A 26,306-nucleotide genomic window follows, 5' to 3' on the forward strand; every position below is an offset into this window, starting at 1 on the left:
ACTATGAAGGGGCAATGTGGGCATTATTACTATACAGGGGGCACAATGGGGATTATTACAATGAAGGGGCACAATGGGGATTATTACAATGAAGGGGCACAATGGGGATTATTACTATGAAGGGGCACAATGGGGATTATTACTATGAAGGGGCACAATGGGGATTATTACTGTGAAGGGGGCACAAAAAGGGCATTACAACTGTGAAAGGGGCTCAGAGAGGGCATTACTACTGTGAAAGAAGCACAGAGAGGGCATAACTACTGTGAGGGGGCACAATGTGGGCATCACTACTGTGAGGGGGCACACATCTGTACAAAACTACTGTGAAGGTTGTACAATGAGGGCAATACTACTGTGAGTATAGGGGGGGGGGGGAGGGAGGCAGAGAAAGGACCCGCCCCGGGTGCCAAAGACCACTGCCCACTGTGTAGTCCTCTTTGTCTTATCGGTCTTACTACTCACACTGGAGCCATCATCAAAGGTTCTTTCAGCTATACTAAGAGCTTTCTTACTGGTCTGACTCCACCCACTGGTGACATAATCAAAGGTCGTTCAGCTACTCTAAGGGTACTTTCACACTTGCGGCAGGACGGATCCGACAGGCTGTTCACCATGTCGGATCCGTCCTTCCGCTATTTTGCCATGCCGCCGGACCGCCACTCCGTCCCCATTGACTATAATGGGGACGGGGGCGAAGCTCCGGCGCAGCACGGTGAGAGCCGTCGGACTAAAAAGTCGGACATGCAGGACTTTTAGTCCGGTGGCCTTTTGCCGTGCTGCGCCGGAGCTCCGCCCCCGTCCCCATTATAGTCAATGGGGACGGAGCGGCGGTCCAGCGAAATAGCGGAAGGACGGATCTGACATGGTGAACAGCCTGTCGGATCCGTCCTGCCGCAAGTGTGAAAGTAGCCTAAGCCAGAGCTTTCATTTATTTTCCTGTTGCATGAGGACCTTCAGCATGGAAAGGAAGGTGTTTCTCACAGTCCTCTCCATGAGGTGAATGGTCATTCACCCTCCTCTCCTGTCTGCACTGATCACACAGATTGGTGTTGGGCAGGGAGAAAGAGCACAGCTCTCTCATTGTTTCAAGAAAGTACTGTATAAGCGCTCTGCAAGATCATTAAGGAAATAGTCAGTTTGGTCTGGCACTGCTGGAACACCCTAACTGCAGACTAGAAGACAAATATTTTTAAGCAAGATTTTGTTCCTGCTAAAAAGCGATTCTTATAGTCCAAAAAATACTGTAATTATACGGATAGGTATGCTGGTGGACACAAGCTTACTCACTTTCCCCAGAGCCTGCTCTGGATAACACAATACCTGTCTTTGGGTAAAGCAAGCACAGACTACATTGTCAGCTGCCAGTAGGGGAAGGAGACAGATGCTTACAGCCTGTTCCCAGCAGAGAGAATAGTAGCAGCAATAAAGAGAACGAAGGGAGCAAAACCTGATGACAAAGGTATTATTTATGACAGAAAAACTGCAAATCTCTTTAATATAAAAATGAGATAACCCCTTTAAGCAAGTAGCCAACGCAGCGCTGATCATCACTTATAATAATAAAAGATTCATGCACAACGTGCCTTAGGCTACTTTCACACCTGCGTTTAGGTGCGGGTCTGTCTGGTATCTGCACAGACAGATCCGCACCTATAATGCAAATGCTGGCATCCGTTCAGAACGGATCCGTCTGCATTACTCTGTAAAAAAAAAAAATCTAAGTCTAAAGTCAAACGGATCCGTCCCGACTTACATTGAAAGTCAATAGGGGACGGATCCATTTTCAATAGCACCATATTGTGTGAGTGTAAACGGATCAGTCCCCATTGACTTACATTGTAAGTCAGGACGGATCCGTTTGGCTCCGCATCGCCAGGCGGACACCAGAACGGAATGGAGGCGGATCGGAGCCAAACTGATGCATTCTGAACAGATCCTTATCCATCCAGAATGAATTGGGGCTAAACTGATCAGTTTTGGGCCGCTTGTGAGAGCCTTGAAACGGATCTCACAAGCGGACCCAGAAACGCCAGTGTGAAAGTAGCCTTAGACTGATCTTTTTAGCAATTTCAAACATCTTGAATATTTTAGCAGCACACTGTAAAAGGTAAGCATTCAGAAAGACTGTCTGACGTACAGGAATGATACAGCTAAAAAGACCAGGTAATCGCCGAGTGCAGCTATATGTTGAGTGCTTTATTGGCAACGGATTCAGCCTGGTATAATGATACGAAATGAACAACACTGATTAATATTTACCTCTAGGACATAAAATGGATTTTAGGTCCAGGATATAAAACGGATACTTAAACAATCCTGTGTATATTCTATGGTGGGTAAACAGTCAAATGGATTTATTGTGTGTATGTGTATATGTATATATATTTATACATACAGTGGATATAAAAAGTCTACACACCCCTGTTAAAATGTCAGGTTTCTGTGCTGTAAAAAAAAATTAGACAAAGATAAATCATTTCAGAACTTTTTCCACCTTTAATGTGACCTATAAACTGTACAACTCAATTGAAAAACAAACTGAAATCTTTTAGGTGGAGAAAAGAAAACAAAAAAAACAACTAAAATAATGTGGTTGCATAAGTGTGCACACCCTCTTATAACCGGGGATGTAGCTGTGTTCAGAATTAAGCAATCACATTCAAAATCATGTTACATAGGAGTCAGCATACACCTGCCATCATTTAAAGTGCCTCTGATTAACCCCAAATAAAGTTCTGCTGCTCTAGTTGGTCTTTTTTGAAATTTTCTTAGTTGCATCCCACAGCAAAAGCCATGGTCCACAGAGAGCTTCCAAAGCATCAGAAGGATCTCATTGTTAAAAGGTATCAGTCAGCAGAAGGGTACAAAAGAATTTCCAGGGCATTAGATATACCATGGAACACAGTGAAGACAGTCATCATCAAGTGGAGAAAATATGGCTCAACAGTGACATTATCAAAACTGGACGTCCCTCCAAAATTGATGAAAAGACGAGAAGAAAACTGGTCTGGGAGGCTACCAAGAGGCCTACAGCAACATTAAGGCCCCTTTCACACGATCGAGTTTTCCGCGCGGGTGCAATGCGTGACGTGAACGTATAGCACTCGCACTGAATCCTGACCCATTAATTTCAATGGGTCAGTGTCCATGAGCGTTGTTTTTCACGCATCAGTTCTGCGTTGCGTGAAAATCGCAGCATGTTCTATATTCTGCATTTTTCACAAAGCCCTGGCCCGATAGAAGTGAATGGGGCTGCGTGAAAAACGCATTGCATCCGCAAGCAAGTGCGGGTGCGATGCGTTTTTCACTGATGGTTGCTAAGAGGCGTTGTTTGTAAACCTTCAGTTTTTTATCACGCGCGTGAAAAACGCATTGCACCCGCGCGGAAAAAACTGAACGCAATGGCAGACAAAACTGACTGAACCTGCTTGCAAAATAGTGCGATTTTTACTGAACGCACCCTGAACACATCCGGACCTAATCCGTCACGCTCGTGTGAAAGGGGCCTAAAGGAGCTGCAGGAATATCTGGCAAGTACTGGCTGTGTGGTACATGTGACAACAATCTCCCGTATTCTTCATATGTCTGGGCTATGGGGTAGAGTGGCAAGACGAAAGCCTGTTCTTACGGAAAAAAAACACCAAGCCAGGCTACATTTTGCAAAAACACTTCTGAAGTCTCCCAAAAGCATGTGGGAAAAGGTGTTATGGTCTGATGAAACCAAGGTTGAACTTTTTGGCCATAATTCCAAAAGATATGTTTGGCGCAAAAACAACACTGCACATCACCAAAAGAACACCATACCCACAGTGAAGCATGGTGGTGGCAGCATCATGTTTGGGGCTGTTTTTCTTCAGCTGGAACTGGGGCCTTAGTTAAGCTAGAGGGAATTATAAACCGTTCCAAACAGGGCTGTGGAGTCGGCAAAAAATGAACCGACTCCGACTCATACTAGATTTAAATTGGAATAAAAAAAAATTAAAAAAAAGTTTAAATGTTCCAATTCACAAAAAGTTATAATTAATTATCGTATTTTTCGCCCTATAAGACGCACCTGCCCATAAGACGCACCTAGGTTTTTGAGGAGGAAAATAAGAAAAAAAATATTTTGAACCAAAAGGTGTGCTTTTGGTGGGTTTTGAACTAATGGTGGTCTGTGGATGGCACTGTTATGGGGGCATCTGTGGATGGCGCTGTTATGGGGGCATCTGTGGATGGCACTGTTATGGGCAATTGCGGACAAGAATAGGACATGTTCTATATTTTTCGGGATCGGAATTCCGGATCCGGGCAGCACATCGTGCAAAATGCGGAACGAAATTGCTGACGTGTGAATGGACCCTAAAGGTGGAAAAATTTCTGAAATGATTTATCTTTGTCAAATTTTTTTACATCACAGAAACCTGACATTTTAACAGGGGTGTGTAGACTTTTTATATCCACTGTATATATAAGTGTGTGTGGGTTTTGACTTTTGAAATTAAAAGTTATAGATTGCACATCCACCTACTATTAGGGTTGTCACGATAACAACATTTGGATTCAATTTCGATACTGTAAAAAAGTATTGCGATACTCGATACCATGCGAAAATCTTTTTTACATTTTAAAAAATGTTATGGAACATCAGGCCCATAATAGAACAGTCCTATCCTATTTTTTTTCGGGCATGGCGATATGTAATATGTCTTTTTTACTGTTTGTAAATGTTATATGTAAAATTGGGAAAGGGGGCGATTTCAACTTTTAGTATGTTGGTCTTTTTTTTTTTTTTTACATTTAAGGCTACTTTCACACTAGCGTTTTTTGCGGATCCGTCATGGATCTGCAAAAAGGCTTCCGTTACAATCATACAACCGCATGCATCCGTCATGAACGGATCCGGTTGTATTATGTCTTCTATAGTCAATGGGGGACAGATCCGTTTTCCATTGTGTCAGAGAAAACGGATCTGTCCCCATTGACTTACATTGTGTGCCGGGACGGATCCGTTTGGCTCCGCTTCGTCAGGCGGACAGCAAAACTCTGCAGGCAGCGTTCTGGTGTCCGCCTCCAGAGCGGAATGGTGACTAAACGCAGGCAAACTGATGCATTCTGAGCGGATCCTTTTCCATTCAGAATGCATTAGGGCAAAACTGATCTGTTTTGGACCGCTTTTGAGAGCCCTGAACGGATCTCACAAACGGAAAGCCGAAATGCTAGTGTGAAAGTAGCCTCATTTAATAACTATTTCCCCCCTTAGGGGCTAGAACCTGGGATCTTTTAATCCCTTGTCCTATTCACCCTGATAGAGCTCTATTAGGGTGAATAGGACTTCACACTCTCCCTGCTGCCCTGTGCAGAGTACCCACAACAGCAGGGAGCTTACCATGGCAGCCAGGGCTTCAGTAGCGTCCTGGCTGCCATGGTAACTGATCGGAGACCCGCCATTATACTGCTGGGGCTCCGATCGGAACTGCCACCAATGAAGAGGAGGGGAGGGGACCCTGTGGCCACTGCCACCAATGAATATAACAATGGGGAGGGGAGGAAGGGGTGCGTCACCAATAATACTAACACTGGGGGCAGAGAGGCGGGTGCTGCACTGCGCCACCAATGAATGCAAAACACATTAATTAAAGTATAGGCAGCAGATGCCTGCGGCACCCAGCCTCAATAACACGTCATGCGATCCACTGAAGCGTGGCAATTAACCCCTCAGGTGCCGCCGACGGCACCCGCTGCATATACTTGAATTGCATTTTACATGCATTGGCCACAGTCCCTTCCCTCCTCCTCCCTGCTATCTCCCCATTGGTGGCAGCAGCAGCCACGTCACAGTGGAAAGGGAGGGAGGGACTCCCTGCTTCTCCACTGTGCTGGTTAATAGAACATGGCGCGTGCCGAGAGCAGCGCGTGCCATGATCTCTAAGTGATACTACGCTGCGCAGCAGCACAGCCTAGTATCGGTAAATAGTAAGACCCGGAATCGTATTGATCCGGGTCTAAAAAGTATCGATACCCGGTGCAACTCTAAGGCCCCTTTCACACGGGCGAGTATTCCGCGCGGATGCGATGCGTGAGTTGAACGCATTGCACCCGCACTGAATACCGACCCATTCATTTCTATGGGGCTGTTCACATGAGCGGTGATTTTCTATGGGGCTGTTCACATGTGCGTTGCGTGAAAATTGCAGCATGCTCTATATTCTGCGTTTTTCACGCAAAGCAGGCCCCATGGAAGTGAATGGGGTTGCGTGAAAATCGCAAGCATCCGCAAGGAAGTGCGGATGCGGTGCGATTTTCAACCACGGTTGCTAGGAGACCATCGGGATAGAGACCCGATCATTATTATTTCCCCTTATAACATGGTTATAAGGGAAAATAATAGCATTCTGAATACAGAATGCATAGTAAAATAGCGCTGGAGGGGTTAAAAAAAATAAAAAATAATTTAACTCACCTTAGTCCACTTGATCGCGCTGCCGGCATCTCCTTCTGTCTCCTTCTTTGCTGATTGTAGGAACAGGACCTGTGGTGACGTCACTCCGGTCATCACATGATCCATCACATGATCTTTTACCATGGTGATGGATCATGTGATGGACCATGTGACGACCGGAGTGACGTCACCACAGGTCCTGTTCCTACAATCAGCAAAGAAGGAGACAGAAGGAGATGCCGGCAGCGCGATCAAGTGGACTAAGGTGAGTTAATTTTATTTTATTTTTTTTTAACCCCTCTAGCGCTATTTTACTATGCATTCTGTATTCAGAATGCTATTATTTTCCCTTATAACCATCACCACCACCGATCCCAAGCCCGAACTTCTGTGAAGAAGTTCGGGTTTGGGTACCAAACATGCACGATTTTTCTCACGCGAGTGCAAAACGCATTACAATGTTTTGCACTCGCGCGGAAAAATCGTGCTTGTTCCCGGAACGCACCAGCACATTTTCCCACAACGCCCGTGTGAAAGAGGCCTAAAGGATCAGCTGCCATAGAAGTCTATGAAGAGAAGAGGAGGAATGGATTGCAGAGTTAGAAACAAGCAGAGAGACAGCTATTAGTAAGGGTGCATTCACACGCCTGTAAGTATTTTGCGCACCACAAACAGCAGATCCACAAAACGCAAATGCTAGCTATGTGACTTCAATGGGTCAGTGCGGCAAAGTATAGAACATATCTTTGCGACTAGAGCTGCAGTAAACGATTATTTTAGAAATCGAGTAATCTATCGATTATTTTTACGATTAATCGAGTACTCTAATAAGAAAAAAATAATTAATAGACTGTTTTCCTTTATAAAAACTCATCAGACCCCCTGCCATCAATCCCCAACACCCCTTGTCCCCCCCCCTGTGAGATCAGCCCAAGTGCATCAGTTCCCCCAGTGCCATCAGCTCCACTATCCACCAATGCCATCAGCCCCTCCATGCCTTCCACTGCCATGTCCCCCACACCCCAAGTGCCTCCATGCCATTCATTGCCATGTTAAGTACCCCACTACCATCAGATCAGCCCCTCCATGCCATGTCCCCCACTCCCCCAGTGCCATCTGCCTCTCCACGCCATACATTGCCATTTCCTCCTCCCCGAGTGCCTCCATGCCATCCATTGCCATGTCCCCCTCCCCCAGTGCCTCCATGCCATCCACCATGTCCCCCATTCCCCCAGTGCCATCTGCCCCTCCATGCCATCCATTGCCATCTGTCCCCCTTCAGTGCCACCAGGCTGCCCCCCTTCAGTGCCACCAGGCTGCCCCCCTTCAGTGCCACCAGGCTGCCCCCCTTCAGTGCCACCAGGCTGCCCCCCTTCAGTGCCATGTCCCCAGCGCCAGTGAAATAAAATACTTACCTTTCTTGTAGGGGCGCGGCTCCACAGCTCCTCCATCTTCTCCGCGCGCTGACGTCAGACAGCGTCGGGTCATAGTGCACAGAAGCTCGCACTATGACCTGACGATGTGTCAGGATCCAGCGCAGCGCGGTACGGGCCGGCGGATGGCCACGGAGCAGTGAGAAACAGCAAGCGCTTCACTCCCGCTCTGTGGTCACATGACACAAACAAATCCTCGATGCAAGAAATTAGCAGAGGATTTTTTGTGTCAAATTACTCAATTCAATCGAGTAATCGTTTCAGCCCTATTTGCGACGCGGCTGCATGGATGCGCAAGTCCATGGAAGCCCTTCTGCGTGCTTCCGCATCTCTTCTCTTACGTACATCGGCGGCAGAGCAGGTCAACTATAGGTCAATAGGCACCCCCAGAAAGAGGGTTTTATGTCCCACAGGTATGTAAGTGAGCTGGTATACATAATGCTTTATTTCACAAACTTCTAGATTGATTTATTGTGGTATTTTCAGCCTTGTTTACTTCTGGCAGTTAGATTATATGAGGACACTTGCTGGATCCCACAGTGTCTTGTGTGGAGATAAGGAAGGGGATTTATCAAAACTGGTTGCCCATAGCAACCAATCAGATTCCAGCTCTCATTTTCCAAAGGGGCTCTGAAAAATGAAAAGTGGAATCTGATTGGTTGCTGTAGGCAACTAAGTCAGTTTTCCGTTGCACCAGTTTTGATCAATTTCCCCCAAGAAGTCAGTTTCTCTACTGATTTCATTGCAGCTCTTATAGGAATGACTAAGGAAAGTGACTTCATTTCCACACAGTAGATGCTATGGATCCAGTGATCCTCATCTGATCAAAAATATATCAGTAACCCGATATGTAAATTTATTAAACAAATGGGGGGTGGGGGCAAGAAGGTACTCAGAACTGCACTTTCACAATCTATTGTTATTAACTGCATTGCACACTACCCCAGTATACTGGACCCAGCACCATTCTGCACCATCCATTCCAGTGAGAGAATGGGGAGGCTCATCTGTTAGCATGGAAGAAGATCAATACAAGCTAAGAAGCCAACGAGTTTGCTACTTTGTTTAAAGGGAACCTGTCACCTCCAAAAACCATCTGAAGCTGACAGCAGTACCTGACAGTAGCCAGCAGTGTGTTTCTGACGATTGTTTTGTTCCTGAATGCAGATGCAGCAAAACCTCAGAAAACGTTCCTTTATCCTCTGCCGGCGCGCTTCTCTAGACATGCTTGAAGTCAAGGGGGCAGCGGCCTCCTTGCTTCAAGTCAAGATAGACACGCCCCCTTCCCTGCTTCTTCGCTGTGACTGACAGCGCTTATGCAGAGAGTTCCGCAAGGCCAGCCAAACTGCCGGCTGTCAGTCACAGCGAAGGGGCAGGGAAGGGTGAGTGGTTACCTTGACTTGAAGTAAGGAGGCCGCTGCCCCCTTGACTTCAAGCATGACTAGAGAAGCGCGCCGGCAGAGGATTAAGGAAAGTTTTCTGAGCTTCAGCCGCATCGGCCTTCAGGAAGAAAATTATCGTCGGAAACACGCTGCTGGCTACTGTCGGGTACTGCTGTCGGCTTGGGATGGTTTTTGGAGGTGACTGGTTCCCTTTAAAATAAATCAAAATCCTATATTGAGACTTGAAACATGAAAATGGCAGATCCTTTTATTAAAGGCTTATTCACATGACTGTATGCGTTTTGTGGTCCTCAAAACGCAAATCCACATAACAGAGTTACCGGCCGTAAGCATGCCCCATCATGGTGCGGACTCATTGACTTCAAAGTGTCCATGGTCTGCATGTTGCAGTGAAGTATAGGACATGTCCTATCTTTTGTGGCATAGAAAACTAGGATCTTGTGTCCCTGTATGAACGGAGCAGCAGTCCGGCATGCACACTGTCACTCCTATCACTCCCTGTGGCACTGCTGGAAATTGGCAAGCGCTGTAATCTGGTATTTACAGTGAATGGAAAAACAGGACACAGTAGAACATATCCACTCAGGGGAACTGGGATTCCCATTCTCATGACTGGTGTAGGTCCTAGTAGTTGGACCCCATCAGTTAGAAGCCAATCCTGTGGTGAAGGGATAAGTTTTGATCTTGGTACCAATGATTTAAGGGCGAGATGCATAAAACATATACAGGTAAGGAAAAATTTGATTAGCTCCTGCCAAAAACAGTACTTTAGTCAAGATTAAAATTAATAGATAACTCCAGGCAAAACAAACACATTGGGGCACAAGTATTAAGACCGACCTTTTAGATGCCAGTCTTATTAAACCCCTAAACTGGCGACGAGTCGCCAGAGTTATGTAGAGGCGCCGGCCTCTCCATAACTTTGGTGGATCCACTGCCACTTCAAAATGTAAGCCAGCTTCCTTGCAGTCTTACATTTACACCATTTTCTACACCTAAAATAGGTATGTAAAATGGTGAGCGGGGAAAAGTCACAGATTGTGGCGCTAGAACCTCTGCGCCAGAAACATGCCTAATATAGGCGTAGATCTGTTTCATAAATTACCCCCTTTGTGTCATATTTGGGTTTCTTTGCCCCACCCCTTAAAGGGGTTATCCCATCTTAGACAATTGGGGCATATCGCTAGGATATGCCCCCATTGTCTGATAGGTGCGGGTCCCACCTCTGGGACCCGCACCTACAAGGAGAACGGAGCCGGGGAGAGTTGTGGCTGGAGGACCCCGGGTTTCCCCGCCTCTCCCATTGAAGTCAATGGGAGCGCACCACGCATGCGCGGCCACGGCTCCCATTCATTTCTACGGCTATTTTCGGCGGCTCCATAGAAATGAATGGAGGGCTGCTGCGCATGCGTAGTGCGTCCTCCTTAACTTTCTCCGCTCCGTTCTCCTTGTAGGTGCAGGTCCAAGAGGTGGGACCCGCACCTATCAGACAATGGGGGCATATCCTAGCGATGTCTAAGATGGGATAACCCCTTTAAGCCCCTCACTAACAGCAGCACAGTATATACGTTTTGCCTGGAGTGTTCCTTTACTTGGAATCTACCTACAGTAAATGGATTTTATAAACTGCAACATGAAATAAAATAGAAGCATAAGTAAAATACTGTACCTTGCGAGCTATGGGTTCCTGATTCTCCATAACTGTGTACCAGCTAACAAGCTTGTTCCAGCCTTCAATAGGCAACAGAATGTAATCAAGCTCATCAATAAGATGCTCCTTGAGAGACTGTGTATCAGTGTCTGTGAACGAGACTGTCAGTGTTTAAACATGAGAAACCATACCACTAACAGATGTATACACAGTTTCAAAATCAATCTGACAAATTGTTGTATATTACACTTAGGGATGTGTGATTTTGCAAAAATAATAATAATCATCCATATTTTTTCTTTTCAATTTAAGGACAATTGTCAATTTTTCTGGATTATTTTTTAGTATTTTTTGTTTTGTTTTAATAATATAATTTTTCAGTGGAATTGTAGCTTTTAGGGGTACTTTGAGGTACATATAACTAATACACTTTTATTATTTTTTTGGTGTGGGATAATGTTTTTAGCTCTTTATAACGTTCACCGTGTGGCACAATTACTTTTATTGTATGGGTCAGTATGATTACGGCGATACCAAATATGTATAGTTTTGTTTTTTACTACTTTACCTCAATAGTAGCACGTCTCATGCAAAAACAATTGTTCTTTATGTCGTCGCATTCCAAGGGTTAAAAAGTTTTCATTTTTCTTTCTATGTAGCCATATTTGGGTTTATTTTTTGGCGGGATGAGATGTGGTTTCATTGGCACCATGGGACTTACGGATTAACATTTATTTTTTTATTGGTGGGGATAGGAACAATTCTGTTATTTGCCTTTTTTGGTTTTGTTTTTACCACTTTTTTTTAAAATGAAATCACTTCTTATGGGAAAAAAATATACTTTTGATCATATAAATAAACTTTATTAACTTAAAGACACAGCACTCCATAAAAAAATAATTGATAGGATGATTTTAAAAAAACAATATAGTTGGGCTCTAATAGGGCAAATAAATAAAAATGGATTAGTCACTCAGCCCGAATGACAATTATGTAAGATGCTCACACTCAACGCAATGTAATAATATATGCAGCAGATGTGTGAGGCCACCAAGTACGTGGGACACAGGTGAGGGATTTTTTTTCCATTCAATAAAAACATATAGTGCAAAAGAAAAAAAATATGATGCAATAGTATGCTACTACTGACTTCCTTTGTAAAGAGAAAAAAAAAAACGGGTATACTTCTGGAAAAGCCAAGCCTGCTGTGCATTTTTATTCTTTAAAAGAAAAAAAAAATGGCATTCAAATGTGTACGTTCCTGTTTCCCTGACATCAATGGGAGTCAATGACAATAGGATGCTACTGTAAAGGCCTCTGTTTGCAGATTTTCTTTCCAGCACACTTAAAAAAAAATAATAAGAGCACAAAATAAAAAAGTGCAGAACCCATTTAGTGGAAATGCATTGCCTTACATATTCAAAAATATAAGGGAATGACCTTTAAGGAGTCCAGAATTATCAATGGGACCTGGATACACATTCTGATCTCCCATCTGGTACTTGTCCCAGCTGTCAAAGCCCACATATTTCTTCCACTGCTTGAACCAACGACTATCAATCAAGTACCTAAAAAGAAAAAAAAATTGCAACAATGAACGCGGAAGAGAAAATAAGTTGGGTTGTCAGAAAACACAAGATAAACTGTTAAATCAGACATATAAAAGTAACACAAACCATAACGAGCAACTTTACTGGGCAAAGGTAAAAATAAGGCTACGTGCACACCATCGGATCCTCAAAACACGGATGTCGGCCGTGTGCGTTCTGCAATTTATGGAACGGCCGCCCATTATAGAAATGCCTATTCTTGTCCGCAAAACGGACAAGAATAAGAAAAGTTCTCATTTTTTGCGGGGCCACGGAACGGAGCATGGATGCAGATAGCACACGGAGTGCTGTCCACATATTTTGCTTCCCCACTGAAGTGAATGGGTCCGCATCTGAGCCGCAAATAATGCGGCTTGGATGCAGACCAAAAGAACAGTCATGTGCATGAGGTCTAAGGACTCATGCACAAGACCGTATTTATTTTGTGGTCCGCAAATACAGATCCGCAAAAAATCCGGATGATATCCGGATTGCATCAGTTTTTTTGCGGATCCGTAGAAATAATGCCTATTCTTGTCTGCAAAAGGACAAGAATAGGACATGTTCTATCGGAGCGGCCATGTTGACATACAGAAATGTAATGCTCATTTTGTGTGCATGACCTCTAAGCGTACTTTCACACTAGCGCTATTATTTTCCGCCATTGAGTTCCGTCCTAGGGGCTCAATACCGGAAAAGAACTGATCAGTTTTATTCTAATGCATTCTGAATGGAGAGCAATCCGTTCAGGATGCATCAGGATGTCTTCAGTTCAGTCTTTTTGCCATTTCAGGACGGAGAAAATACCGCAGAATGCTACGGTTTTATCTCCAGCCAAAAAGACTAAACACTTGCCGGAATGCTGGATCCGGCATTAATTTACAATGAAGTGTATTCGTGCTGGATCCGTCATTAAGTGTTCCGGCAAAACGAAAAAAATAAAAATAAAAAATAAAAAAATAAAAAAAATATTTTTACCGGATGACACCGGGGAGACGGATCCGGCATTTCAATGCATTTGTCAGACGGATCCGCCTGACAAATGCCATCAGTTTGCATACGCTTTGCCAGATCCGGCAGGCAGTTCCGGATCATGGTTTAAAGTCTGTTGGTATATTCATGCCAAGACTGTCACCAATAAATCACACATAGTTTTCTTCTGCCTTTGGTTGTCCTGAGCGGGTGTTGCATCAATAATCTTGTCTATGCGGTCATCTATTTCAACAGTGATTTGTTCCAAGTCTACCGATACCTTCTATTTTATGGTTGACGTTAACATTCAAACCCATTGATTTTTAATGTCCTTTTGGTCAAACTAAATTCACACCATAGGGATCAGTTATCATGAGACAAGCCAAATTAGGACATATGCACATCATAGATGGTCCCCCCTCCCTTCCACTCTTTCAACAGAACAGAAAACCTCTCTGCCCCGCTCTGAAGGGCATTCACTAAATTTCCTGGCTGTAAGTGGTTCTAAAGAGTTACAAGCAATCCAGCTGGGAGACACTGTTCCCATATAACAAAATTGTATGAACTCTAAAGCTTTGAAGGCACAAAACATTTAGCATTTCATTTTCACCAAGAGCAGCATGATGCGCCTTGACTTGAGGTCCCGCTGTGCCGCATCCCCTTACAGCAATAAAACAAGCGCGCATTCTACCCAATGAATAATATACCTGACAAAATATCTCATTTCCAGAACTATAAATAGTTTATACAGATTACTTTATCAGCTTCTTCAAACTTTTAACATAAGTCATGCTTAATAATGAAGTGTGAAAATGATTGTGAATAATTACAGACTAGCTGACAATTGTAGTGGTAGTAGCAGCTAAGAAAACTAGTTTTCCCAAGCGGTGAATGGTGGAAAAAGATGAACAAACTAGATCAATGATGGCAAACCTTTTCGGGACCGAGTGCCCAAACTGCAACCCACTTCCTTCAGAAAGGGGGCAATTTAACCTGAATACTACCGTCCAATATAGTGTATCTTCCATGTACTTTATCATAATAGCCTGCCTACATTCAATGCGCTGTCTGTGCCGATCAAATTGCGCCCTGTTCTGATGAATGGCGGGAAAAGTCTAAGACATATTGGTACACCATAAACTTTTTCCAGGGTGTGGGTGCCCACAGAGAGGGCTCTCAGTGCCGCCTCTGGCACCCGTGCCATAGGTTCGCCACCACTGAACTAGATCATATACCGTTGCAAGAAAATCCTGGCAATATGCCCCCATTGTCTGAGATAAGACAACCCTTTTAAGTTCTACCACTCAAAAAATTGAACAAAAAGTGAGAAATAGAAAACTACAGCTTGTCTGTAAATTACCGGCCCTTACTTAACTCCACTGCTTTTGTGGTGAAACAAAAACAAAAGTAGAAAACATAAAAAATCCTACATAAATTAGGTATCGCTGTAATTGTACTGACCCTAAGGATAAAGTTGACAGGTCCTTTACACCTCATGGTGAACAGTGTAAAAATAATCCCCCCTCCCCCAAACTGAAGGGAAAAAAATGCAGATTTATTACCACTAAAATAATATTTTTCGTACATTATATGTACATCAACAAAAATATATTAAATGTATGGCTCTCGGAAGGCGGTTATAATTTAAAAAACTAAAAAAAGCCTCCAACCCTGCAAGCCAAAATAGGCTGAGTCTTTGAAAGAGTCAGCCCATGAGAAGAATGGACTATCTATCCACGTTGGATTCTGACTCCTCTCTGTAAATGGAGTGGAAGAGTCAGTCCACCACTCCATTCACTTCTATGGGGCTGATGAAGACAGTGCTGTCAGTTCCAAAAAAGTGAATGGGCCTCATTGATCGACATGAGCAGTACCACTCCCTTCAGCAAGGGGACTCAGAAACCCTCACAGGGTCGCTGGAGGTCCCAGCAGTGAGACCATCAGTGATCCAACATTTATCACCCAACCTGTGGACAGGAGATAAATAGTTTTGGTGAGATAACCCCTTTAAGGAGTTAAATAAGACATTCAGGGGCATTTATCAAAGTGATCACACCACTATTACGGCATAAAAAAGTCGAACGTTATGATGCACGCCATATTTGCAACTTTTCACTTCGATTGCCATCTTTTAAAAGTGAGTGGGGCTTTGTGGGGGAAGGCCTCCAGACTTAGGGCTCATGCACACAAACGTATTTTCTTTCCGCTTCCGATCCGTTTTTTTTTGCGGACCGTAAGCGGAACCATTCACTTCAATGGGTCAGCAAAAACAACGAAAGGTACTCCGTGTGCATTCCGTTTCCGTTCCGCAAAAAAGTAGTGCATGTCCTATATATTGTCCGCAAATCACGGTCCAAGGGCCCATTCATGTCATGTGTCTGCAAAAAATTCGGAACGCACACAGAACACATCCGTATGTCATCCGTATTTTGCGGATCCATATTGTAGAAATGCTATGCCCAGCCCATATTGCTCATGTATTTGGTGATTATTAAGTTCCGTTTTTTTGCGGATCGGAACAGTGTCGCATACGGAAACCATACGGATATGCATTGTGGAATAACAGAACGGAAGAGGACTTAAATCAGAAAAAAAAAAACTCAGATACGGAACAACGGATCCGTGAAAAACGGACCGCAAAACAACAATGGTTGTGTGCATGAGCCCTTAGGGGCATTCAAACGTGTCAGTGGCTGTTTTGCAGTCTATGGTTCTAATCGCAGGGACTTTTATTGGGCCGTGAATAATGTCAGTCAATAAAAAAAGTTATGTCCTATTTTGTCCGTTTTCATAACAGCACCCATGCAATTCAAGGAGGCCGTTTTTTTAGAAAGGCATCTGTGAAAAAATGGCCATAAAAAATGGACTGTTTTGCTGTTTTTGAACCCCCATTTCGTGTGAATGTAGCCTTCAGTCATTAATACATAAAACAATCAGCAAATAAATAAAATCAGCGAGAAGTATATTGGTAGTTTCCTGTTTCACAGTATAGGCTTGACACTAGAGAATAAAGAGAGGCTTCTAAAACGAGATGACGGTTATATATGGCAGCTACTGTTCTGAAGTATCGTGCTGATAAGACCTTATCTCGTCTGTAAATGACTACATACCAGATGCAGGGCTGGGAGATAAACCGTAGGATGCATTACTAATAGCTAGCTTCACAACCTGTAATATAGTCCCTGTAGGACACACAACTTTTTCCATAGGGTTCTTTAACACACACTTTTATTTCTGCATATTTTTTTTGGGCTTGTAAAACACATCATGAAATGCCTGCACTTTTTTGGTGTGTGTCCCCCCCCCCCCCCCCCCCCTTCCACCCCCAATTTATTACATTTTTTAACATGTTTTTCTGTTGTTTTTCTAGTCCTATAGAGACACTTGTGGGAAAAACACCATATAACCAAAGCAAAGACCGAAAGGCAAAAAAACTTTAAGGTGTGCTTCAAATCTTCTTATATCAGATAAATCAGGCGTTCCGTATTTTTCGCCGTATAAGATGCACCGGCCTATAAGACGCACCTAGGTTTTTGGAGGCGGAAAATAAGAAAAATATATATTTTGAACCAAAAGGTGTGCTTTTGGTGGGTTTTGAACTAATTGTGGTCTGTGGATGGCACTGTTATGGGGGATCTGTGGGTGACACTTATGGGTGACACTACACGGGCCCCGCTCACTGTATAATCGTATCTCTAATAGTAAATTGTTATGTATATAATCGCATAATGAGCGCTGTGTATTACTTACAACTACAAGCGCTCACCGCTCGGTAGCAGTAGCAGAGAGGAGGGAGGAGGCAGGCCGGGAGGACGGGCGCTGGCAGTGAGAGTCATACGTCATGCGCCCACGCCGCCTGCTTCATTCATAAAGTAGGCGGCGCAGGCGCGTGACGTATGACTCACACTGCCAGCGCCTGTCCTCCCGGCCTGCCTCCTCCCTCCTCTCTTCTACCGAGCGGCGAGCGCTTGTAGTTGTAAGTAATACACAGCGCTCATTATGCGATTATATACATAACAATTTACTATTAGAGATACGATTATACAGTGAGCGGGGCCCGTGTAGTAGAATACAGTCACTGCACGGGCCCTGCTGTCATTATAAAAGCAGATGCCGGCCCCCAGCCCCTCCTCCCTCACAGCTGATACACCCGCCGTGCGGCATCGCGGCGGGTGTATCATTGAAAATTCGGCAAAATCAGCAGCATTCGCCGTATAAGACGCACTGCTATTTCCCCCCCACTTTTGGGGGGGGGAAAGTGCGTCTTATACGGCGAAAAATACGGTACTTATTTCTGTATTCAAGGTATGTTTTATTTCATCATATAATCCATATTACAGGACGCGTTTCGGCTCGTCCAGCCTTCCTCAACTGATCCAATCTTCGATCCCTTCCCGTGCAAGCGTTTTCACTAAAGAGTGGTGAGCGGTCTAATTTTGATCAAATCTTCTTATAGACTTCAATAGTCATGATCATAGTGCTTTTTGAGGGAAAAAGACTTGCAAAAAGCTGCATTTTCCCCAAAAACTTTCCTTTTATGTGTCACCACAAAAACACCACCCAGAGCAAATCTATCCATCCCCACAAATAATAGTAAATTAAAATCAACCTTTTACCAGGAAAAGTCCAGGACTCTTCGCTAGCAACATCAGGTGCGCACACATTGTGCTAATCATGCCACCTCACTGCTCATTAGGCGCATGCACAGTGAAGCGAAGTGTACTGTAATTGGCTTCATCGGCCACTGTAAATGCACCTGATGCACTAGAGAAGAGTCCTGGACTCTTTTCCTGGTTCGGTTTTCATGTACTATTTTTTTGCGGGAATCGATGGGTTTGCAATGAGCAGGTTTCGGACCATCAACCCCAGCTGCATGATGGCATTTTGGTAGTGTAGGGGCCCCAAACTAGGTGACATGTTACTTTCAAAGGGGTTGTGTAGTTTAGAAAAACGTCCAAATACCAGACTACAAACTCCCGAGCAAAATCCCTCCTCTAGGATCCTCACATAGAAGCCAGAAGGCAGCTACAAAGAGCGTCTCACTTTCCGTGAGTTTCACAGACAGGCATTGACTACTGATTTATTTCCCCTTCGGCTGGAACGCAACACTTTAGGGAGGAAGGGGCTTATCATTCCATTTGCACCAAAATTATTGCAGGAAAAAAAGTAGCACATTTTAGAGCACACAATTTTTGCACACAAATGCGTACATTTGGGGAGTTTATGCTGCTTTCACCACTTTTGAAAAGTGGTTGGAAACATGGGCATGGTTGATAGGCCTCATGGAAAATACGGTGTCCATTTTTGAAAGGGGTCGTGACTTAGTAGGAGGGGCATGGCTTTGTGCCGCCCACAGCATTTACTATAACTTTCGCCAGAACGTGGCAGAAGTTTGATAAACTTTGATAAGACTCAAGCAAAGCCGATTTCAATAATCCCCCTCATGATAAATCTCCCCCCTTGTTGTTTAGCAGGACACCTGTGATGAGCTTACAACCCATTTAGGGCTGGTTTCCACAAAGTAGCTGAAATACTGTTTTCCTGCAGATTTGATGGCAATTCCTCCAAAAATCTGCTAATTTGTGTCGCCATTGGCCGCTGTGGGTGGGTGGTGTTGCATATGTCGTATAAATCTAAGTACATAATATCATCCAATTATGCTAACACTGCTATAAAAGAAATAAACATATACTGCAAATACAGTATATTCTTACTTCTCTTACTACAGTTCCTGGGAGATACAGATACATTACCATCTACACCAAGGCCTCGGACTCCTCCTGAAAAGCACGGATCTAAACATTATACCAGGCTGTGCTCCAATGCTGTGCTCGTTTTTTGCGGTTTGCGGACCGCATAAAACGGAACAGCCGTTTGCATGAGGCCTAAGGCTTTATGCACAGGGCCGTTGTGGGGCCGTTCTGTGCATTGGGCACCGCAGCTCCGGATTGCGGACTCATTCAAGTTAATGGGTCCACATCCGTGATGCGGGGAGCACACGGCTGCTGCCCGCATATTGCGGACCCCCTGTTTGCGGGCTGCAATACGGCCACGGCTAGGCAACGGTCGTGTGGATGAGGCCTTAAAGTAACCTTCAGACAAAGTATTATGTATGGAATAAGTATGAGGACCCCTAAATGGGGTAGACAAGTTCCTCACCGCTTGTGAATTACATTTTACTAATGGGGAACTATTGCATAGCCGTATAAATAAGGATAGTGACATGAACAAGCATTCCTATCTATTTTTACAAATTGTCAACCTGATCATCACAAAGTGACGTTTTTTTTTAAAGGTTTTCTTTTGTCCAGCCTTCATCAGCATGACTAGCTGATCGGCAGGGGTTTGGGGTGTTGGACACCGCCAATCAGCTGTTCTCTGTACACGGCACTGTCAACATTGCAGTTCACTTCAATGGGAGGTGACGGTGCAGGGGAGTTGATTGGCGGGAGTGCGGGGTGTCATACATCCACTGATCAGCTAGAGATGCCCTATGCTGAGGATAGTCTTCAAGGGAGCCCTTTAAGGATCATTTTATTTAGGGCTCATGCACATGCCCGTAAGGCGGCCTACAAACCGAACTGGTCAGCAATCCGAAGATAGGGTGCAGGACAGATGCACGGATTGGAAGCCCACGAAGTTCTTCCGTGGGTTTTCTGTCCATGGTTCCGCACCGCAAAAAAGTAGTGCATGCACTGCTTTTTTGGGGGGGGATACAGATTCAAGTGAATGGGTCCTGTGTCCGCATACGGTGGCCCTACGGTCGGTGCCCGTGCATCGCGGACCGCAATTAACATGGGTCCAGTCGGCACTCATTCATGTGCCTGAGCCCTTACTGGTGCTATCTAGGGCCATGTGTGAAAACAGAATCCCCCTTTAGTTAGGCCGCTTTTAGAAATAGAACTTTTTGTAAGATTTAGCATGAAAGCAGCCAGTGATGCTGAGGCGGGATGCTTGAGGGGCGAGGTGACTTGCTATAATGAAGAACGTCTGGTCACTAGTCAGTGATCTGAAGCTCAATCTCAGGTGGCTTATGTAGTAAGACAACAATCCAAGGCAGTGTGGGCCACAAGTCTTCAACTCCATGATAGATACTGGTCCCATTTGTCAGAAGGGTTAAGGCACAACCCGAGGGGGAAGAACATTTTTTTTACATTGGGACTTCCATGCGCCAGAAAATTAAATTGACGGCAGCAAGGAGTGTCACTTCTGGTGAAATTTATGCTAGTTTTCTGGCACAAGTTTTGTTACGCGTGTAGGCTCCTCACACTATTTGAGAAAAGCGCTGAGCGCAGCAAAAGAGGTGACAAATTTTGGCACAAAACAGAACACATAAATGTACACATTTTCTATGCCAGAAAGCTGGTGCAGAGCGTTACTAAAATGCCCCCTTTTCAGTTTTCGTCTTAGAGCCCATTCACACGACCGTATATTTCTGTCCGAAACCGATCCGCAATTTTTGCGGATCGGATGCGGACCCGTTCATTTAAACGGAGCCTCAAAAAGATGTCCGCATCCATATGTCGTTTTCCTGGCCCCGCAAAAAAAAAAAAATAGAACATGTCTTATTCTTGCCCGTATTTGCAGACCAGAATAGACATTTCTATCATGGGGGAGGATGTTGCGTTCCATAAAATGTGGGAGGCACCTGGCCGGTATCCGTGTTTTGCAGATCTGCAAAAACGGATACGGTCGTGTGAATGGGCGCTTACACGGTACATAATTTTAAGCGAAGATCAGAATTAATCCAAAGTACTACTTGCATGGCAAAGACATGACCGCTGGTACACAGCACAGTACTCTAACCGTTCCTTTGAACAGTATTTTGGAGGTGCTGCTTGTTGCTGAGAGTCGTCGGCACCAGCTGTCTTTACTGCTCACAGGCAGTATATGTATTATATGGCATGGCAGTGGAAGTTACATAGGCTGGGCGCACGGGCCTTGAAGGCCAGCCACACTGTACTCTTCCCTAAAAGTAAGGTTTCTAAGGGGGGTAGCTCTGTAACTCAGGATACAATGGAGGCCATTATTATTATTTTTTTAATGAAATCATCCAGTATAGGCTCATAGAGTTCTATGGATGCTGCATTACAGATCCCTACTAACGCCATGCACATGAGGCTTAAAGGGGGTCTCCACTCTCTAGATATCAATGACCTATGCTCAGGAAAGGTCATCGTTATCAGATTGGTGGGGGTCCAGCTTCCAGCACCACCACCCATCAGCAGTTGTGTCCAGTACTGGCAGCTGCCGAGAATCAGATATTGGTATCTATCCTGACGACAGGTCATCAAAATAAAAGGCTGAGAAACCCCTTTAAGTATGGCAAAATTAGAAGGAATCAGAAGTAGTTTCACACATCATGCGGACATTCAATATCATTTTCTTATGTAATAAGACATCACATTATGCACCGTCATGATGAAACAACAGAACGCCTTCTGCAAACTGGGATTACGTACTCAGCCAGTGCTTTACCATAAAGGTGCACACGGTAAGGGGACAGTGGGGTGACAGGTATAGTATTAGGGTGACAGTGGGACTGATGCATAATAGTTGTGGTAGTGGAGTAAAATATGTAGTTAAAATGGTGACAGTGCGGTGGGTATATGTAAAATGTTGCATGGGGGGTAAGTGGACAGTGGAGTAGGTGAGGTGACAGTGGGATAGGAATAGAGTAGCTATGGCAGTGAGGCGACAGGTGTAGTAGTGAGGTGATAGGTGTACTAAATATGGGGACAGTGGATCAGGGGTCGGAGAAATGTAGTGGTGAGGGAGGTGACAGGTGCAGTAACCATGGTGACAGTGAGGGTAGGTGTGGGTTAGCTGCAGCATCGAAGTGACAGGTGTACCAAATGTGGTGACAGCGGGGAAGGTTTGTGATAGATGTAGTAGGTGAAGTGACACATGAACTATGTGATGACAGTGGGGTAGGTGACTTTAAGAGGTGACAGGTGTACTTAATATGGTGACAATAAGGTAGGTGTAATATGGGGGTGAGTGGTATAGTTCATAGGGGGCATGGGTGTAGGTACAGTGCCAGGGTGACAGATTTAATATATGATAAGGTGCAGTAAAGTAGGTGCAGTACAAGGGTGATATGAAGTATATGAAGACAGTGTGGTAGGTGCAGTATGGGGTAACAGGTGTGGGGTAACTGGAGTATGGGGTTGATACACGTAGTATATGATGACAGTGGGGTAGTTGTAGTACGAGGGCGAGAGCTGTAGAGTAGAAAGACATTGTGGTAGGTGCAGTATGTGATAGGTGTGGTATGTGATACCAGTGGGGTAGCTGGAGTGCCGGGTTGACAGGTGCACTGCTGGGGTGACAGATGAAGGTAACAGGGTGACATTGGAGTAGGTCAAGTATGGGGGTGACATGTGTACTATAGGGTGACACTGGCTGTCGGAGCAGTACAGGAATGAAAGGTGTACTGTAGAGTGACACTAAGGTAGCTTACGAACACCAGGAGTGAAATACTGGGTTAAAAGACGTACTATAGGGTGACACTGAGGTAGGTGCAGTACAGGGGTGAAAGGTGTATTGTAGGGTGACAGTGAGGTAGGTGCAGTACAGGTGTGACAGGTGTACTGTACGGTGACACTAGGGTAAGTGCAGTACAGGGGGTGACAAGTGTACTGTAGGGTGACACAGAGGTAATTGCAGAACAGGGGTGACAGGTGTACTGTAGGGTCACACAGAGGTAGGTGAAGTACAAGGTTGACAGGTGTACTATAAGGTGACTCTGGGGTAAGTGCAGTACAGGGTGACAGGTGTACTGTAGGGCAACGTACAGGGTACGTGCAGTATACGGGTGACAGGTGTACTGTAGGGTGACACGGGTAGGTGCAGCACAGGGGTGACAGGTGCACTGTAGGGTGACACAGAGGTATGTGCAGAACAGGGGTGACAGGTGTACTGTAGGATGACAGTGAGGAAGGTGCAGTACAGGGGTGACAGGTGTACTGTATGGTGACACTGGGGTAAGTGCAGTACAAGGGTGACAGGTGTACTGTAGGGTGACACAGAGGTATGTGAAGAACAGGGGTGACAGGTGTACTGTAGGATGACAGTGAGGAAGGTGCAGTACAGGGGTGACAGGTGTACTGTACGGTGACACAGGGGTTGGTGCAGCACAGGGGTGACAGGTGTACTGTAGGGTGACACAGGGGTAGGTGCAGCACAGGGGTGACAGGTGTACTGTAGGGTGACACAGGGGTAGGTGCAGCACAGGGGTGACAGGTGTACTGTAGAGTGACACAGGGGTAGGTGCAGCACAGAGGTGACAGGTGTACTGTATTGTGACACAGGGGTAGGTGCAGTACAGGGGTGACAGGTGTACTGTAGGGTGACACGGGTAGGTGCAGCACAGGGGTGGCAGGTGTACTGTAGGGTGACACTGGGGTAAGAGCAGCACAGGGGTGACAGGTGTACTGTATAGTGACACAGGGGTAGGTGCAGCAGAGGTGACAGGTGTACTGTAGGGTGACAGAGGGGTAGGTGCAGTACAGGGGTGACAGGTGTACTGTAGGGTGACACGGGTAGGTGAAGCACAGGGGTGTCAGGTGTACTGTAGGGTGATACAGGGGTAGGTGCAGCACAGGGGTGACAGGTGTACTGTAGAGTGACACAGGGGTAGTTGTAGCACAGGGGTGACAGGTGTACTGTAGGGTGACACAGGGGTAGTTGTAGCACAGGGGTGACAGGTGTACTGTAGGGTGACACAGGGGTGACAGGTGTACTGTGGAGTAGCTACAACACCGGGATGACAGCTGGGCACATGGGGTAGCGGCAGTGTAGGAGTCGAACAGCTGAGGGTGACAGGTGTACTGTAGGGTGACACAGGGGTAGGTGCAGCAGAGGTGACAGGTGTACTGTAGGGTGACAGAGGGGTAGGTGCAGTACAGGGGTGACAGGTGTACTGTAGGGTGACACAGGGGTGACAGGTTTACTGTAGGGTGACACGGGTAGGTGAAGCACAGGGGTGTCAGGTGTACTGTAGGGTGATACAGGGGTAGGTGCAGAACAGGGGTGACAGGTGTACTGTATAGTGACACAGGGGTAGGTGCAGCACAGAGGTGACAGGTGTACTGTAGGGTGACACAGGGGTAGGTGCAGTACAGAGGTGACAGGTGTACTGTAGGGTGACACAGAAGTAGGTGCAGCACAGGGGTGACAGGTGTACTGTAGAGTGACACAGGGGTAGGTGCAGCACAGGGGTGACAGGTGTACTGTAGAGTGACACAGGGGTAGGTGCAGCACAGGGGTAACAGGTGTACTGTAGGGTTGACACAGGGGTAGTTGTAGCACAGGGGTGACAGGTGTACTGTAGGGTGACACAGGGGTAGGTGCAGCACAGGGGTGACAGGTGTACTGTAGAGTGACACAGGGGTAGGTGCAGCACAGGGGTGACAGGTGTACTGTAGAGTGACACAGGGGTAGGTGCAGCACAGGGGTAACAGGTGTACTGTAGGGTTGACACAGGGGTAGTTGTAGCACAGGGGTGACAGGTGTACTGTAGGGTGACACAGGGGTAGGTGCAGCACAGGGGTGACTGGTTTACTGTAGGGTGACACAGGGGTAGGTGCAGCACAAGGGTGACTGGTTTACTGTAGAGTGACACAGGGGTAGGTGCAGCACAGGGGTGACAGGTGTACTGTAGGGTGACACAGGGGTAGGTGCAGTACAGGGGTGACAGGTGTACTGTAGGGTGACACTGGGGTAGGTGCAGCACAGGGGTGACAGGTGTACTGTAGGGTGACACAGGGGTGACAGGTGTACTGTAGGGTGACACAGGGGTAGGTGCAGCACAGGGGTGACAGGTGTACTGTAGGGTGACACAGGGGTAGGTGCAGCACAGGGGTGACAGGTGTACTGTAGGGTGACACAGGGGTAGGTGCAGCACAGGGGTGACAGGTGTACGGTAGGGTGACACAGGGGTAGGTGCAGCACAGGGGGGACAGGTGTACTGTAGGGTGACACAGGGGTAGGTGCAGCACAGGGGTGACAGGTGTACTGTAGGGTGACACAGAGGAAGGTGCAGCACAAGGGTGACAGGTGTAATGTGGAGTAGCTACAACACCGGGGTGACAGCTGGGCACATGGGGTAGCGGCAGTGTAGGAGTCGGACAGCTGAGGGTGACAGGTGGAGGGTGCAGTGGCCAGCGTGTGGGGACAGCACTGGAGTCCGCAGGCCCCTCGGCCGGTTCTAGTGCAGGGTATGAGGGGAGGGAACGGTGCGCCTCAGGCCACAGGGTAGGGATGAGTGACTGTGAACAGGTGACCCCGGTGCCCGGTAGCAGCGCTCGGGGCTGGCATGATACAGATGTTTTCACTGTCACTCACCAGCCGTCTTGCCCATCTACGCCCCAGACAGCTCGCCTCCCCCCATTCTGGGCCTTCCTGCCTGTCCCGCCCGGGGCCCCACTCGCCCATGCAGCACTCACCAGGTGTCTCCTCTCCGGAGAGGGGTTTTCAGCAGCGCTGACACTTCAGATCTCTGAGTCTCCAGATCAACCACTCCGCCCTCCGCCATCTTCCTGCACTGACAGCTGCGCGCTGCATCCTGGGAGTGACGTCACTGCTGGGAAGTAAGGGAAGAGAGGAGAGCGGCTGTGTGCGCCAGAGAAACGGAGCAGCCAATCAGTGGAGAGCGTTCTCCAGAGCGGAGTCCTGTCAGCTGCTGGCCGGGAGCACGGCTGGCAGCACTGTGCAGTCATTCTGTAAGGCTGAGGCTACACGCTGGCGGCTTCTGAGACAACCGCAGTCTAGTCCGTGGGAAGAGTTGCCAAAATACAAGCATGTTTTTTTGCTCTTAGTGTGCCAGAGTGC

General features: G+C 46.2%; 1 protein-coding gene across 2 annotated transcripts in view; it reads right to left on the reverse strand.

Annotated features, from left to right (window-relative positions):
- USP15 (ubiquitin specific peptidase 15) overlaps positions 1-26,030 on the reverse strand; it is a 136,145-nt gene extending 110,115 nt beyond the window's left edge. Inside the window, exons 1-3 of one of the 2 annotated variants that reach the window (XM_040410461.1) lie at positions 25,922-26,030; positions 12,352-12,479; positions 10,930-11,060 (exon numbers count right to left, since the gene is read on the reverse strand). In XM_040410461.1, the coding sequence (XP_040266395.1) occupies positions 10,930-11,060; positions 12,352-12,479; positions 25,922-26,010 (348 nt within the window). In that variant the 5' untranslated portion in view covers positions 26,011-26,030. Of the gene's footprint in view, positions 1-10,929; positions 11,073-12,351; positions 12,480-25,921 lie in introns of both variants that reach the window. The other variant, XM_040410452.1, reaches the window with a different exon arrangement.
- Between the last annotated feature and the right edge of the window lie 276 nt (positions 26,031-26,306).

The sequence above is a fragment of the Bufo bufo genome, chromosome 1 (genome assembly GCF_905171765.1).
Source record: "Bufo bufo chromosome 1, aBufBuf1.1, whole genome shotgun sequence".
In the NCBI taxonomy this organism is placed as follows: domain Eukaryota; kingdom Metazoa; phylum Chordata; class Amphibia; order Anura; family Bufonidae; genus Bufo; species Bufo bufo.